This window comes from Eumetopias jubatus, unplaced genomic scaffold (genome assembly GCF_037043125.1).
Source record: "Eumetopias jubatus isolate StellerSeaLion01/CBP00866 unplaced genomic scaffold, mEumJub1_p1.0 scaffold_3, whole genome shotgun sequence".
In the NCBI taxonomy this organism is placed as follows: domain Eukaryota; kingdom Metazoa; phylum Chordata; class Mammalia; order Carnivora; family Otariidae; genus Eumetopias; species Eumetopias jubatus.
In genome coordinates, this window is record NW_028274809.1 from 80,768,190 (window position 1) to 80,785,609 (window position 17,420).

The window sequence follows — 17,420 nt, forward strand, 5'->3', positions numbered from 1 at the left end:
ATATTAAACTTGTGATGAATTTAACACTGTTCAACAAAACATTTTCCCAGCTTATCTGGCCCCATAAGCCTTTTCCCTGATAGCCCACCTATTAATAATATGAGGTACTGTGTTCCATGGAACACACTTTGGGAAATGCTGTCCTAACCCAATCACGGACACATTCCAGTCATATCTATAGAAATCCACTGGGTAAAGGGTAGAATTCAGATAACCATCAAGATGATTCCATCCTAAAGAAGGCTTTTATCTCGATATTTCCTTAGTTTTCACCTGCTTTGCTTACCACAGCATTTCATTTAAAATAGATCAAAACAATCTTTTATATACACATAAAAAGAGGAAAACTAAAACATGATTTGGGGCCCAGTTTTTCCTCTTTAGACTTAATCAATAGCACTTACCTTGATGTGAAACTCCAGGTTTTCATCCATGGAATAGATGTGGTCAAAGATGTCATGTGCAATCCTTGGGATGATCCCCATGAGTTGAGGGTCATGTAGCTTCCCCTAGTGAGGGAAAAACACAAGCACAGGCAGCTAAAGAGTGCCAGGAAACATGTGGAAGACAGAAGGAACCACATTGGTTTTCATAACAGAACTCTGTGGAAGAGGGAGCACCCCCCCACACACACACATACATTGCCAGATCCTTGGAGGTCCACCTGACGTGCGAACAGCCCAAAAGTTCATGGAAATAACTCAACGTGTTGCTTTTTACCCAGCAGGAGAGAGCTAGATGTTCTGTCAGGCTCTGGGGCTTGGAAATATTTGCTTCTGCTGCCACTCAGGGCAGCAAATCGGTGTATGTGGGTGAGGGTGTGGGTAGAAAGGAGGAGGGAAGGAACACAGGAGGACTGGGATTATATGGTGACTATCACACACTAAATGGGTCTTTGTTTTGAAATTTTTACAAACTGATCAGAATGTGTAAGTCCAAATTAATCTGCTTTAATAAAACCAGCTTGAGAGCTGAGAGTTTCATTAATGTCATCATTGCTCAAAAATTTTAATAATCTTATTCTAGAAATACCTTCAGTATCACTTCACAAACCAATCAAGAAAAGCCATTCTATCAATTTCTTAAAAGTCTATAATTCCCAGCCTGAAATGTTACAAAAAATTTTTAGCTGTTTCTTTTTTAATTTTTTGCTATTTCTAATACTTAAATTCACTTGTAAGATATTCTCTTATTCTTTTATCCCTTTTTTCTACCAGAGAGCTCCAGCCCTCCCTTCTACATGCAGCCAGCAACCTCCTCCAACCCTAAGGAGGTTTGAGAGATATTTTATCCAAGGGGTGAAGGGATAGATGAATTTTTCTGTGACTTGAACTATTTTACTAAATCCATTTTTAAAGATCCAGATTTGCTGCTTCTGCTTCTGAAGATTTTCAAAAAGATATGCCATAGTATCTGAAAGCAATTTCTAAACAAGAGTTCTAGAAGTATTTAAACAGCAGCTTCAGCAAGGACTCCCAGAGAGCCTTCCTTATTCCCATGCTCCAAGTTCTGTCCTGTTCCATGTTAAACTGCGCATCAGTGCACAAACACAAAGTGTGCAGGTCTAAATTAATGACTGGCAACAGAATTCCCAGCGTTTTTGAAACCTTCAGAAAGTTACAAAACTCTAGGAAAAATGGAACTGGAAGAAAAGTACAAAACCCATTTACTCTTCACTCAGCAACCTTTACCAACCCTATGACTCATATCCTTGTTCTAAATCTGCCTGACACCTGGAAGATCTGCTTTGTTTTCCTCAATCAGATCTTCTGTATTCTTTGGGGGGGGGGGGTGTTCACCACATAGTGCCTCTCTGACAGGCTGACTTTCAAGCCAACATTTGAGTTACCTAAAGCAAGAAGTCACGTGGACTCGGGCACTAACTCCAGGCCACAAAGCGCTTTACGTTATGAATCCTCCTTTGCACACCTGATCCCTAACCTTCCATTCTACTGAAAGCAAGGGAAAAGCTGAATTTAGATACATCTGGCCTCTGGCAAAGCTCTTTTACCTGGGAAAATGGGTATTCCCCTGGAATGCCCTCATGTGCTAAGAATCCTAAATCATGTGATGTGTTTATATGGCTTTTTGACTGAACAGTCCTTGAGGGCAAGATGGCCAGTGCATATGTATTTCTTCCCACTGCTTAGGACACTTAGTACAGTGCCTCCTGCATAGATTTATTGTAGAAGTTAAGTTAAGCAGTATAAATAAGGTGCTTAGAAACAATAAATGTTAGCATTATATTATTGAGCTCATATCAGGTTCTCATTAAGCAGTCGTAATGGTTTATTTGACCTGAAGAGTCTGAAAATACATTTCAATCCCAGGCCATGACAATATATCTTAGGAAAACAGCCCTAAATGACTGAGACTCAGAATCTCTCAAATGTTGGTAAGCTTACTTCTCATAGGCCATCATAAACATCAAATATTGGACCCCACAGGCTCGGGACTGTGCAAATTGCTGACAGAAATGACATGAACAGTGAAAACACAGATCTCTGTCCAGTCAAATGCTGTGAGGCCACTGGGCCAATCCACCCGAGAGCCTGAGGAGTGCCCCCCACGCTCCCCCCAGAACCCTTCAATAATCCATCACAATCCTTTAGCTTCTACTCAGTGGTCCACAGACAAAGGATGAGAGATAATCCAAAAATCATTTATAAATGACTCAAATCTGTTTCCCTAGATGCTTTCCCTTCCAAAAGATTTATCTTCCAATCGATTCCTAGCTTATACAAATATTGACATCCCTTTGTTTGCCTTTGTCAGGGTAAGAACCAAGGCAGAACCAGGCATGAGTCTGGGATACTCCCTGTGTCGTTTCCCTGAAGCCCACACCCAAAAATCACATGAGAGGGAAGCACACGTTTATTTGGAGAAGGCACAACGATACCTCCCATTCCTACGGTCATAGAAGTAATACTCAAATCTACCACAGGTTTCGGGGCTGGGATGCTTGATCTGGCCCATAAGCCCAAGACTGGTGAGAACTGAGCCTTTATGTTCAGTAAACTGAGCCTGCCAAGACAATCTGTGTGTGTGTGGGGGGGGGCGGGGATATGTGGTATATGGTGTTGGCTGTGTGTGATGTATGTAGTATGTGGGTGTGCGTGGTGTTGAGGGGGTGTTGATGTGTGTGGTGTGGTGTGTGTGTGTGTGTGTGTGCGCGTGCGTGCACGTGAGCACACGTGGGGGGTATACGTGGTATATGGTGTAGATGTGTGTGATGTATGTAGCATGTGGGTGTGCGTGGTGTTGAGGGGGTGTTGTGTGTGTGTGTATGTGCACGTGTGCACACGTGGGGGGTATACGTGGTATATGGTGTGGGTGTGTGTGATGTATGTAGCATGTGGGTGTGCGTGGTGTTGTGTGTGTGTGTGTGTGTGTGTGTGCACGTGCGCACACGTGGGGGGTATACGTGGTATATGGTGTGGATGTGTGTGATGTATGTAGCATGTGGGTGTGAGTGGTGTTGAGGGGGTGTTGATGTGTGGTGTGTGTGTGCACGTGCGCACACGTGGGGGGGCATACGTGGTATATGGTATGGATGTGTGTGATGTATGTAGCATGTGGTGTGAGTGGTGTTGAGGGGGTGTTGATGTGTGTGGTGTGTTTGCATGAGATAGGTGTTCCATAAAGGTCTTCACTCTTTTTTGCAAATAAAATACACATCTACACATATGCAGTAGTCACCTCAGGCAACAAAAGGTGGTAAAAAAGCAGAGAGCGGTAAAAATTCAGAGAACAAGAGTGCTTTCCAGCTGGGGTGATATGGGATGGCTTCCTTGAGGGACACCAAATCTTGAGAGAGGAGGAAGATGAGGGTGGGCAAAGGGGATGCAGCAGGGAAGCTGAGAGGACAGTAATGTAGCAAAGGCAGAGGAACTGAGGAAGAATAATGCCCTTCTAGAGAGTCAGGACAAGTTCAGTTGGCTGAAGGATCGGGATGGATTTCAGTAGCAAAGGAGTGTCCCACTTCATCACCTTTTTTTAACTCTCAGAAAACAAAAAGAACATTTTTATACTTGGATCCTACATAATCCTCTTCAAAAACTTCTCCCACTTCTGAATGTGGCCTTCTTGGGGCACGTGTGAAAGAAGAAACCAGACGCTGGCCATCAACCACAGAACAAGACTCCCTTTGTTCCAGCCCCAGGTGCCTCCTCAACCTCCCAAGCAGGACAGTTTCCTGAAACACTTAAGATGGGAAAGCAGGCAGCCTGTCAGCTCACACGAGCACCAATGCCCTCGGACAGGCCCATTAAAAATCCCTCGGCAGGCTCGGTTCAGCAGTGGGGTGGCCTGCACCATTCCATGGGCTCCAGGTGTCCCTTTGAGCAGAAGGAAAAACAGCGTGTCTTCATCCATCTAAATCTGTGCCAAGGAGGGCCGTAAAGCCAGGCACGGGGCCCAGAGAAGCCCTTCCCAGCACCACAGGCCGAACAAAGGTCCAGCCCTCTCTTCCCCGTGTAGCCAGCACCCCCCAGCAGCCCTCCTTCAACCCAGGCCTGGGAACACTTGGCCACACACGCCCTGGGCCCAGTGCATGACGGTGTCCTACCAACCTTGGCATCAACACTGTCAAGTGTTTCATATTTTTACTGAAAATCCGCCTTAAATGCTCCATCTTCAGAAGCTAATCTTTCCAATTTCACGTAGGCTTATCTGTTTATTCTCCTCAATAGAAGGTAATGGAATCACCACTGGATGTCAGACCAAAAATGAGGGGATTAAAATGAAAAACAGCTTTAAAATGTGACAGCTCTGTCCATTCAGGGAGTTAACATCCCCTTCCAAAAAAGCCTTTGAAAGATCACAATGTATAATTCCGAATACATAAAATCCTTTCAGATGGTGCAAGCCCTGCAGGGTTTTTGTTGTTGTTGTTGTTTTTAATTTAATTGCATTCCAGGGTCCTGGATTTCTCAGTCTCCCACCGTCTCTACGACTTCAGCTCGGGGCTCCTCCTTTCCTGTTTTCGGCTAACATATCTCCTACCTTCTCTCCAATCTATACCCACTGGACAGAAAGAACCAGACTAAGTGTGTGTGTTGGGGAGTGGGGCTAGGAAAGGGCTCCCCTCCGCCCCGCCCCTTCCTCCTATGGGCATAAGTTCATGATCTTCAGAAGTCAGGATAAAGAAAAGCACCCCTTGCAATCAACCTTTTAAAACTGACGTGGATGGAAAAGCTACAGAATTTAGGCAACTGTGAGAGTAACCTGCATTAGAAGCCAGTTCCCTTTAGGTCCCCCCGAACCCCTCTGGCTGAGCGGTGCTGCAGGCCTTGTAAGGCTCATGCTGTCAGACGCCCAGGGCTCCAGATACCCTCATGTAACAAAACATTTCCGATTTTCATTTTAAAAAGCTGGCATACGTCTTTGCCATCTCCTAACACCCACTGATTCGCGCCCCACCCCCCCCAACACAACACAAACTAAGATTTTACTCTGGGGACAGGTCTCTCCTTTGATGGTTTACAATTTAAATTTCTGACATTGAGCAAATACCTATTTCCCAAAGACAAATTAATCCCAAAGCTAAAAAGGTCACTCTTGTAAACAGTCCTTATGGTTTGGGGGATTCTAAATACTGCATTTTTTGTTGTTATTTTGTATATTGTTTGGTAATGTTCCAAAAACCTAGAGACTGATGGACACCCTCATGAGATGTCCCCCCCACACCCCCCCGCTTAGGCCTTATGGCCTATGAAGGAGCTTTTGTCATGGCTACTGGAGTTGCTAGTACTTAGGAAATACAGAACTGCAACTTTGCTAGTGCCGGGAAGGTTATAAGGGTCTGGGACCCAGTAAGAGACGAAGGCAAAGGGCCGTGCCTGCATCTCCAAGGTGTACTGCATAAGAATGGGAGATGCAGAGGAGAGTGTGGCCAAGGCTCAGGTGTCAGGGAACAGTCCTGCTCCGTCCAGAAGCAGTGGCAAATAAACCTTGTGCTTCCTTTAATCTGTGTGATCTCGGAGCCACTGTCCCCTGCAAAATGGGTGAAAGTGAGTCAACACAACAGAAATGAGATGCCCCAGAGTCACACACACACTTGAAATCGGTGTGAGCAGAACATCAGAGCCCCAAGAGTTTTAGCCTCATGCCTTTGAAATCGCCTCTTCAATAGGAATGATTCATAAAGCTAAACTGATTCTGCAGCAGATGTCTCTCAGTAACATTCCCAGGAGGGTACCGTAAATGAAAATCCTAAGCTTGAAGGATCAAGGATTCATCTTGCCCTGCTGCTTGTAAGCTGAATTCCCCAAACTTGCTCTGCGCAGTGTCTTGTAACCATATAACCACTCTTCTCATCTGTCAGGGGAGCCTAGCCTTAGAAGAATATCCGGCCCTGAAGGGCTTACAGGAGGACAAAAGCAGGGAAAGAAGAGGTAAAGGGGCCAATTTTATCTGCAGACGTGCCTTGTCTGGAAGACAGCCTGGAGCCACAGGGCTCCACAGCCACAGACTTTGAGCTGGGCTCACACCTTCACACGCCCACAGAGGTCAGGTGTGTACGTTAACGACAGAGGATGCTCCTCGTCAGTCTGTACTCACAGTGTGCATGCAGGAGGCTGGCGTGGACTGGACCGCACAGCCCACACACAAGGGTTGGCCACGGTCATCCCGAGGCTACCAATTTAACAAATATTTTATCAAACCCCTCCTGGATGACAGCCGCTGTTCCATGCACTAGAAATAAAAATTTTCTCAATATACATTTTATCGATCTGAGGTTACTGTAGTGTGAACTGGGGTCAGAAAAGAAAGTGGGGTTTTCCTTCAGAAATGTGAATGAACAGGTGAACAAGACAATGATGATCTCTGAGCTAGTGAAGCCTACACTTTATATTATGGTGAAATTTCGCCCAGTTGTAGGATCTTCAGAATTCTCAACCAAATTTGGAAACTCAGAATTGTGTGAAATCATCCCATTTTAAGCACTGCCTGCAATTAAAAAAATACATATAATAATAATAAATTAAAAAATTTTTAAAACGCATGGTGCAGGCCAAACAAAAATACGTCTCTGGGCTGAATTTGGTCCACAAGCCAACTTCTTTACATCTCTGTCCTACAGTTTTTTAATTTCCTCTGAGGAAACTCACCTCCCCGGAGTAGCCTTCCTTAGTATAAACGATTCTCACAACAGATTTTCTCAGTTGAGATTAGGGTCACAGTCCATAAAGATACTCACACCACCGTTTAGCTTACTGATGTCTTTTTTTATAGAATGTACTATATTACCATTTTGAGAGAGCTACCAACAAAGGATTTTTTTAAAATTCTGAACCCCTGAGATTTTATTACCATTATTTTGAAACTCCACAAATACAAAATAAATTGGTCAAACATGACCAGTCCCTTAACCACTCTCTCACGCGCAGTCAAGGGGCTGCATGCCCCTGAATGTGGCCGGTCACACAGTGCTGCTGAGCCCCCCAGAGAATGCCTCATGGCACGCCACAATCTTACCTCCATGGTGTGCGTTTTTCCTGATGAGGTCTGTCCGTATGCAAAAATCGTCCCATTATAACCTTCAAGGACATCTGCAAGCAAGAAAAAGAAATTAAAATTAACTCATTACTTTGATCGTATGCTAGTGTTGGTTCCATATTTTAAAAATTACATTTTCCAAATGGCCCATCTCATTTTTCACACAAATGATGTATTTCAACTCCATATGCATTTTAAATAGAATTGTGAGATAAAAGCAAAAACTGTTCCACAAATAAGAAATGTACTCACATTCCTACAGAATATATTAATGAAGAAAGAGGCAAAAGAAGAAAGAAAGAAAGAAAGGAGGCAGACACCCTCTCTCCTAGTAACATCAACATTAAGACAGATATCGAGCAGTACGCTTTCTTTTTAGCAGAAAGATACTTGAATTTTCTTCTCTAAATTGATCTCCTAAGAGGAGGAAGAAAAACATTATCAGTGTCCTGAGTCTCTGGAGTGAGATATGGAATAGAGTTTCTTTCCGAAAGATCTGATTTGGGTCAGTTGAAACGCCGGTGCAGGTGAGCTCCTTGGGGATGTTTCTCTGGAAGGCCGTCTGGAGCCCCTTCAGAACAGAGCAAGTCCAGAGCTGGGGAGGACAGGGCCCCACTCTGTAAACCCAGCCACACGGGGACAATCCAATCAGCCCGGAAACCACCGGGGCCCTCACTCAAAGTTAGGGCCTTTGTTTTTTCGGTGATTGTGCTAGCAGGACGGCCCAGGCCCATCAGCGTCAGGAATTTCTTTTAATTACACAATGAGCACACTGTGCAAAGCCCCGCACACGGCCGGCTGGCTTCCATCTCACACAGGGACGGGGGAGGCGTGCAGACAGAGGCTGCTTTGCACTGAAGATTATCTGTGGGGATTCCTTCCACGCAGCAGAGGTGATTAAAATATATTTAGCACTCGTTTCCCTCAATCCTCCTTCATCTGCATCAATATCACCAAAAGGGAAATAGTACATGATTAATATCCTTGACCCAACATCTCTACATAAGGGGAGGAAGTCTCATTCCTGAAAGGACAGTGGGGGCAACAAGAGGAACCCCCCCTCCTGAGGTGTCCTCTTCGGGGCCACTGGCCTTTTCACTCATCAAGCCAAGCCACCAGCTCCTTCCAGCTCAGGCCCTGATTAGGCTGGTTGGTTTGTGGTTTTGGCCTCTCTGAATCTCATAATGCCAGGTAATTTTTGTTCTTTTGTTAGCTTTTCTAAAAATTTTTTCAATATACATTTTATTGATCTGAGGTTACTGGAGTGTGAACTGGGGTCGGAAAAGAAAGTGGGATTTTCCTTCAGGAAGCTAAAAAACAAAAAAGAGAAATCAAGCAGCAGAATTTTTTTTTTTTTTTTAAGCCTAACAGCCCTTGAGAGTTTGTGTCAAGCTATATCGAGAGAGAGGAGGGAGGGAGAGAATGTTCACACACATCAAACTTCTGGTTAATGGTTTCCTGGGGAACAGGAAAAGCAAAAACTTGAAGACCACAGTGTAAGGGTTGGAGGTTCAAGCTTCAGTTTTCACGAAAATGCCAACTTGTTCAGAGAACAAATTCAGAGTGGGGAGCCTCTAAGCGACCATGAATGCAATGCACTTGAGGGACACAAGGAAAGAGGTTCCCACCCTGCGGTTGTACTTTTAAAATTCTACATTCGTGGCATAAACAACTCCAGGAATGCCAGCCACAGTCACAGCACTAAAGCTTCTGTTCATTAGAAATCACACATCTCCCCCTAAACTGAACGGGCTTCCTTACCTTCAGCCCCTGTGTAGGAGGCACTCTGGGACCTACCGGCCCAGGCATTATTAGATCAGGGGTAAGGAGGCCGAGGCCAAGGTCCAGCTCCCTCTGCGGCTCCTAAGAGGCCACTAGGGACCCTGCAAGTGCACATGCACGCCAGGGGTGGCTCTGAGCAATGCGCCGCACCCTAAAGAAAACTCAGCTCAGAGCTAGAGTCCCACAGACAAGAGAAAACCCGGCACATGCTTCCTCCTCTGCCACGAAGCAGTGGGGCCAGGGCACCTGAATCAGGCTCCCCTGGACGGGGCCACACCTCCGAACCCAACCTCCCTAAGCAGAATGCACAATCCTACTAACTCCTAGTTAGCTACTGTTCCCCAAACTCCTGCAGGGTAAGGTCTGGGACACATCCAGGGAAACAAGAGCTCATGGAGGGCACCACTTGTTTTGGAGCAGGGGGCTAAGGAACACATGAGACTCTACTTGGAGAATCCTTGACTGTCGCTGCTATTTCAACACGGGGTGCAATTACTTTTTTTTTTTTTTTTTTTTTTAAGGAAAAGAGAGCACATAAAACCCCATCAGAACAAACTCGGCTTGGTCTTTAAAGTACTATTTACAATCATGTTACAATTAATTCATTGTTGGAGAACCTATCTCTAGTGTTCAAGGTTGAACAGAGCCGATGCCCTCTATCAACTCAAGTGTGAATTAAATGGTAATTTTAAAAAGAAAAGAAAAAGCTCTTCGAACGCAGCATTCTCAATTTTCTTCCAAACTCCAGGTTGTGGGGGTTGGTGTGTTTAACCTCGTCTATGTTTGATTATCAGGGGAGAGGAGAAGCAGAAGGGGAAGTGAGCACACACAGTGCATTTGGGTTGGAGTGCTGGGATGGGGGAGGCCGGAGCGCCCGCCAAGGAAAGCAGGATGGGAGAGCGCCACACCGAGCCACACAACACCCCCACCCGACCCTAACAGAAAAACAGCCCACAAAAAGGCACTTTCATCACACTGAGTGACGGTTCCTGGGCCCAAGGAAAGCATTTGTTTCAGAGCCTCTCCTGTAGCAGAATGACCATGTCTATGCGCCAGCCGCAGAGCCAGGAGCCAGCTCGGCCAGACAGAACGCTGCTTTGTGACAGGCTCTGGCGTGATGTGATCTCAGCTCACGCCACACAGCCAGTGGCACCCCCAAAGACAGCACACGTCCGTCCGGCAACCAAGCAAACCCAAAGAGAGAGGCCACTGCAGGTGGGAAGACGAGGGTGAAGAGTGGGATACTTGAAAACAACTTCTCGCCTCTTGCCAGTTTTCCATCCTAGGTTTTGCTAGTTCTGAGTCCAGATCTTGCCAGAGCAGAAGAGTTAGTTTCACTGTTGCATAAGACTCTGGGGACAATGTAATCATATGAGTTCCTGAGAAGGCTGTCATGGCCTCCTACCAACTCCCCAGGTAGAATGGTGGCCTGTCAGTGGCAAGAGTGACCGACAAGTCATCCCTGCCTTGGGATCCTAAGGCTCTGGCTGGCCAACCAAACTCTTCAAGTGGACATACGCCCCCAGGCAGACCTACCGCACACTGGTGGCAAACCAGAACGGCGGGCCAGCCAGTCTGAGGGGAAGAGCTCTGCTGCATCTTCAGAATGGAAATGCATCTCGCTATTGGAAGACAGGCAGGGCCACCCCACAGCTCTGGGACCGCAATCTCTATTCTCTCCCCCTCCCCCGTTTCCCCACCGCCATTCCTATCCCTGTCTTTTTGCAATGCTTGGTCAATAGTCCATATGGCCTGATAGAAAAGTAACAACTCATAAATTGTTACTAAATGCTCATTATGAGCTCACCAGAAAAGTGGGGGAAGGATAGTGCAGAAAAATTCAAGGAAGACAGGCAAACTCAGGCTCAAGTTCCAGCCTCACCACCCCCTAACTGACCTGGCCAAGTTATTTGACTTCGAATTCCTCCTTAGTACAACGGGAACAATAATGCTCACCCCTCATAAAATTGTTGAGACTTAAAAAATACAATAACATATGTAAAGTGCATAGACAGTGCCTGACAGTTAACGGTAGCCAAATATATATATATTTCTTCTTAAGAGTCACATATCATGTAATAAAGTAGATCTTACAGTATTCTGAGCTTAAAACTTGTCAATGAGTCCACATTGCCTGAAGGGTAAAGCCCATCCATTTCCACCAAACTCTGATCCAGCCTATCTTTTTAAGTCCCAGCCCCCAGGTACCCTGCAACACCCTAAATCTCCCAAACATGCCATATAATCTGTGTCCTTACGCTTTTGCTGTTCTTTGTGCTTGTACAGCCCTGCTACATTCTATAGTCTTCAGGACCTATCCTTTCCAAGAAGCCTTCCTTAATTTAATTCCCCAATCCTCATCCCCACTCACCAAAATCGGTCCCAAGTGACTTTCTTCTGTGATCCCACAGCATTTTGCACACGGCCACCTTAAAGCACGTACTACCCATAGGTATACCTACGGATGCATCTGTCTCTTTCCCTATACGTGAAGCTTTTTGCAGACAGTCTTACACATCTTGGTGACTCTAGTCCGTATCAGTGCTTACATCACACGGTAAATACTTAACATCCTTGCATAAAGGAATGGATAAAATAAACAACCAAATGAATGAAGCCTAAACAAATTACATCTAGAGAACAAGGAACCACCTTCTCTAGCCCTGAAGAGTCCACATCTAGTTAATTTGAAAGGCAAATGTCCAGAGTGACTTCTGTAGACTAGGACATAGGTCCCCGTACTTCCAACAATGACGAGCAGTAACCATGGTTTTTAATTCTTAGCGCGTCCACAGAAACCTTCCTATTTACCATGCTGAGAGTCACAAATCCTATAAGCTCTTCTGGAGGAAACGGAGAATTCTACATACTCTTTCAGGCCAACATTTTGAAAAACACACACCAGACAGAGATGGGAGTGTGGGAGGTACCAGAATTCTACAATCAAATGTTTGAAATATGTTTTGAAAAACCCAGTGAAGGTGAAGGGAATGAAAAAAACCAAGAGAGAATAAAGCCACCCAGTTAAAAGGAATCTTCCTGATCTCAAAAACATTCAGGGTTCAGATAGCCTTGAAAGAAAATCTCACCAGTCCACCACATTACCATGAACTGCGGGAGCTGCGGTGACCTTCAGAAGTTATCCGATTGAATTCCTGGCCTCTAGAAAAAGAGGCCCCTACAGCACCACCTTCCTTTCCTGATTTAAATAGGACTTGTCACGGCAAAAGAAACCTCAGTTGTACCTAGTAACTATTCCACCTTGCTGATGCAGAAATAACACGGCCACTTCCCCTCATGCTAGCCTCAGTGGATATTTAAAAAAGTTAAATTAGGCCTTCGTCATCCCCTAATAATTTCCTTTCAAGGAAGAAGAAAGAACTCTTTATTGTTACAAAATGAGTATGCTCACATTACATTTATAGTGTCTGAAAAATATCAGTTTATCGTGTCATGTCAGAGTCCAACATTACCCTAAATGGTTTTCTTTGTAGCTCACCATATATTGGGCCTCAAGTTATCCAGTTAGGTCACATCTTCACAAGAACTTTCCAAGGACTGCCTATTTCTGACATTTCAGAAAAACCAGACACTGAAAGAGACCCAACTTCTCCAGTAATGAAGACTGAAAGATTATGATTATTTGTTAATCACAGGATTTTTAAAAACTGGAGTGCACCCATCTCTAATTACAACATCAACTTAGAGATGTATTTAAATGGACCTCATGCTTGGCACAGCACGTGGTAAATACTATTTGGTTCTGATAATGGAAGGGGAGAGAAAGAGAGGGAAATTATGGCTCACATGTGATTAATCTTACTTTAATAAAAATAAGGAAGAGTCTGCTAATGGAAAGGAAGCAAGGCTGCCTAGGAGCAAACTACAACAACACACTCCAGAGAGAGAGAGAAAACATTTTAGACAGGAAGAGATACAAAGAATAGAAGTAGAGAGAAAACAAACATTACCACCAGATACAGGCCCACAGTATTAATTCAGGAAAAGCCCAAATTCAGGCATGTTTTTTCTCTTCTGTTTTCTGTAATAATCTTACTGTGAAGACCCTCAAAATTAATCGATGTCTGCAACCGGAATTTGAACAACCGTACACCTCAGCGAGGAACATTACATACTGACAGCATCTCCCACGCAGGTGTCCGGGGTCAGAACTAATCGAACAGATGCACCCAGGGCTGGCTTTCATGAATTTCAAATAGTTAGGTTAGTCAGCTCAGCTTCCAAAAACAAGCACATCTTGCACGACAAGGTGCTTTTTGGATTCTGTTTTTGCTTTTTTGCTCTTTAAATCTACAGCTACCTATAAAGGTGGCAACATCAGGACATTTGAGAGCACAGCTGTCATAGCATTCAGAGTTGAAGGTTAAGGTTCGAAGACGAAAAACAAAGTAGCAGGAGATGCCCCTCGGCTCTGGCCAGATGGCAAGCTCCCCCAAGGCAAGCTCCAGCCTGCCCCTGATTTGGAAGGGCAAGGTAGAACAATGTGTAAATTGCTTCATCTCCCTGCTGTGATTTTGACACAAATCCTTCAGGGCCAAGGCCAGTCCCAGAGGAAACAGCTGATCTCTAAGACAATTTTAGGCTTCAGGCTATCTATTTGGAGGAACAAATGTTGGTATCTGGGTGGAAAGGTTGAAAGTGGGTTAGACGAAAGTATATTTAAGGAATGCTGAGTAGCAAGAACAGCTCAGTAACCAACAAGGTGATGTGATTTTATGATTCTGCAGAAAATTCCTTGGTGCCCAAGAATTTTCCACGTGTAAGGCCTCTGCCTGAAGAGACAGATGAACAAAATAAATCAGCCAAAAATATACAACTGGAGCATCAGAAATATATTTTTGTCTCCTACAAAGTAAAAAGGAGGCCTCATACCTACAGCAGTATTTTAAAACCATTACAGAAATAGTGTGACCATAGCTTTTAAGCTTCTAGGTGGCAGAATAACTCTGCCAAAAAGGTGGCAAAAGAATAAAGAAATTTCCTTGGCGAGGAGGTATAGAGAGGTTCAAGAACTTGCCTGACATCATAGCAAATCAGGGCCAGAGCTCGGGCAATAATTCAGTGTTTCCAATTAGCAGGCCTCTGCTTAGAGTCAAGGCACATTGATTCCTAGGCTGCAAATATCACTTAATAATGTTTTCAATTACTCTGAAAGGCCCAGGAGGAAATAAAGAAATAGCACTTACCTTTGACAATTTGCTTTGCACACGCATTGTAAACCTGCTCTTGGGTCGTGCTGGGAGGCAGCACTCTATCGAAGACATATGGCTTCCCTTGCTAAAAAAGACGAAACGAAAGGGCGGAGAAAACACATTAGAAGTTTAGGTATAAAAAGCACTAATAGTAGTTAGACCACAGGCACTAAATCACAAACCCTATCCTTGAAGGCAGTTCCATACCAAGACTAGGGAATTATTACAGTGCGAACACACACGTATGATGGGCATATATGTTTTGCACATTGAGAATCTAAGAAAGAAAAAAAAAAGGTTTTTTTTTGTTTTTACTTGAAACACTTTTTCTGATGAAAAGTAAGCTGAAGCTTCATCCATTCATTTACTTTTTGAGAGCTTCCTTTGAACCAGGGACTAGACTAGCGGCTAACCAAATCAGAAAACAGTCCGGCCTACAAAGCATTCACTCAAGTGTGGCAGAAAGCTAATAAACAAGAAAGCAAACACCAGGGGAACTACAAAATGCCTAGGTATAAAATAATGAGACAGAGGGGATGATGGAGAGAGCAAAGCAGGCCTCCCTGAGGAAATGCCAGTTAAGTGGATCTTTAAAGGATCAGAAAGACTGAGGCAAGTGAAGAGCCATGGAAGAACATAGAAGACAGCGCAGAGGGTAGAGCACACAGGAAGGGGTCTGGAGTGTTTAAGGAACTAGAGGGTGGCACAAAAGGAGGTGAGAAAGGAAATCAGGAGCCACTTAATGCAAGGCACAGTTAGCTAAGAGAACGTGCTTGGATTTTATTCAATGGGAAGATGCCATGATCAAATTTAAGATGCCGCTCTTCATAGCAAGATATTACTGCTTTGAATCCCAAAGAATTCTAGCGTTTTCTTCATGTGTATAAGTGATGCCTTAACTGGGTGGAGGCCTCCAAGTCACAGAGGGCTCTTCTGTACAATAAAAATAAATCAAGTGACTGCCCCAGGTGTAGGATCTTGGGGTTTGGTCTGACACTGGGCCATGTGCCATTCGAGGAAGTAACTGTCAGAAAGGAAGGGAAGAAACTCTGCCCTGGTCTATGTGAGCCCTGACCCCTAACCACTCAACGTTCACCAAGGAGTTATTGGGCATTTACGTGCCAGGCACAGTCCTGAGGACCATGGAAGGCGGAGGCTGAGATAGACACGGCCTCTCCCCAGGGAGAAACCACCCCCCCGCAACAGTGCCTTCTTCCCACCATCACCACCCAGACAAGGGGTGGCCCTCCCCCTGCCCTTTCCCACAGCCCGATCCACCCAGGCAGCCCCTCATCTTCATTTTCCCCTAGTGGTTAGAGGGGATGGCAGGAAAGGGGAAGGAAAGAGGAGAGCCCAGAGTCTCCTTCACTCCCATCCTGCACCTCCTACACGTGGCTCGGACACCAGGACCCTTTACCCCAGGACAGTCCTGCCAATGCCTCACAAAGATAACTGCTCATGAGAGATCCAAGGACAAGGCTTGTTACATCCTATAACCTTCACGCAAAAGTACACAGCTGTCAGACTGGCGTGGCGTTTTACTCATTCATGACTGTGGGTAGTGCAGCACATAGGTAAAGTCCTATGCTTCAGGTGTTATGTTTGAGATTTTAGTCTCTGAAAATGGGATTGGGCCAACCAGGTAAATGAGCTACTTCCACAGTTTGGTCCTAGAAGAAATGGAGAATTCTGAGGTACCATAAAAAAAAAACTTTTTAAGTAGGCTCTACACCCAGCATGGAGCCCAACATGGGGCTTGGAACTCACGACCCCAAGATCAAGACCTGAGTCAAAATCAAGAGTTGGATGCTTAACTGACTGAGCCACCCAGGTGCCCCACGATTTTATTTCTATACAAAGCAGCAGAGTCAGTCATTTTGTTAAACTTATGGAAAGAGGTTATTTTCTGATGTTTTGTTCTCAGCAAGTCTCATTCAATTAGTGAACCAAGTACTTGGTTGAATAACCAAGAGAACATTTCTCACCACTATCTATTGCCAACTATCAGCCCACTACACTCTTATTAGCTTTATCTATTCAACAAATTAACTAAATGTCAATAAGGTAAAAGGTTAGAATAAACATTTACAGAGTTTGCATAAGTATTTGTCATCCATTGAACCTTCTTAAAAGAAACTGCAGCTTTGCTTAATTTCAAACAAATCCATTATTTCTCCAAACTTGGTAAGAATCACCAAAATAAACCATCTTGTTTCCAGAACAATCATGCTTTGGGTTTTGGAGAACATGCACTTAACTACAGCAGGGAAAATGGTAGGTAAATTGTACAAAAAAACAGAGGACTCCCCAACTTTGCCCTTCAACCTAAAATGTTTGTTGGAGTACATTATATGTTCACTTGAAGAGAGGCAGAAAGCAAGAAATCTCTACTACTCATTTAAATAATATCATTTATCAAGTGACAAACAGATAATACAACAATTTTCCATAAGCTGAAGTTAACTCCCAAACAGAAACTGCCTTCAAGAAAAGATAAAATTTAGAAAATGATTTGTTCTGAGACTTCTCATCAGGACTGGACTATAAGGAAGTTAAAAAGTGTTTTTGTCTTTTCATACACTGAGTTGGCTATATAGGCTTTTATTTTAAGTGAACCTTCGACTCTTGAAATTAAAATTGAGAATTAAAATTTAGTTACAGATTATTTTCCAAGAACTGATTTGTGGCCTAGCCATGCGAGCTATATATACAACTGCCATTTAACAACGACAACAACAACAAATTACTCTTTGCTACTTTGGTAATGGTATGAAGATCTCACAAACCCTGAGAGACTTCAGCAAACCCCCTCTCCCCTGGTCCCCAGGAGACAAGAGTCTCCCCGTTTCTGATCCCACTGTGGCTGAGGGTTTCTGTGGACCAGCATTGGGCCCAGCATGCTCTAGCTGTCACTAAATATGCAGC

At 44.4% G+C, this 17,420-nt stretch overlaps 1 protein-coding gene across 1 annotated transcript in view; it reads right to left on the minus strand.

Moving 5' to 3' along the window:
• Positions 1 to 17,420, minus strand: part of KIF5C (kinesin family member 5C) — a 154,545-nt gene that overhangs the window by 92,350 nt on the left and 44,775 nt on the right. Inside the window, exons 2-4 of the mRNA XM_088021710.1 lie at positions 14,490 to 14,580; positions 7,480 to 7,553; positions 405 to 509 (exon numbers count right to left, since the gene is read on the minus strand). Of these exons, the coding sequence (XP_087877836.1) occupies positions 405 to 509; positions 7,480 to 7,553; positions 14,490 to 14,580 (270 nt within the window). The remainder of the gene's footprint in view (positions 1 to 404; positions 510 to 7,479; positions 7,554 to 14,489; positions 14,581 to 17,420) is intronic.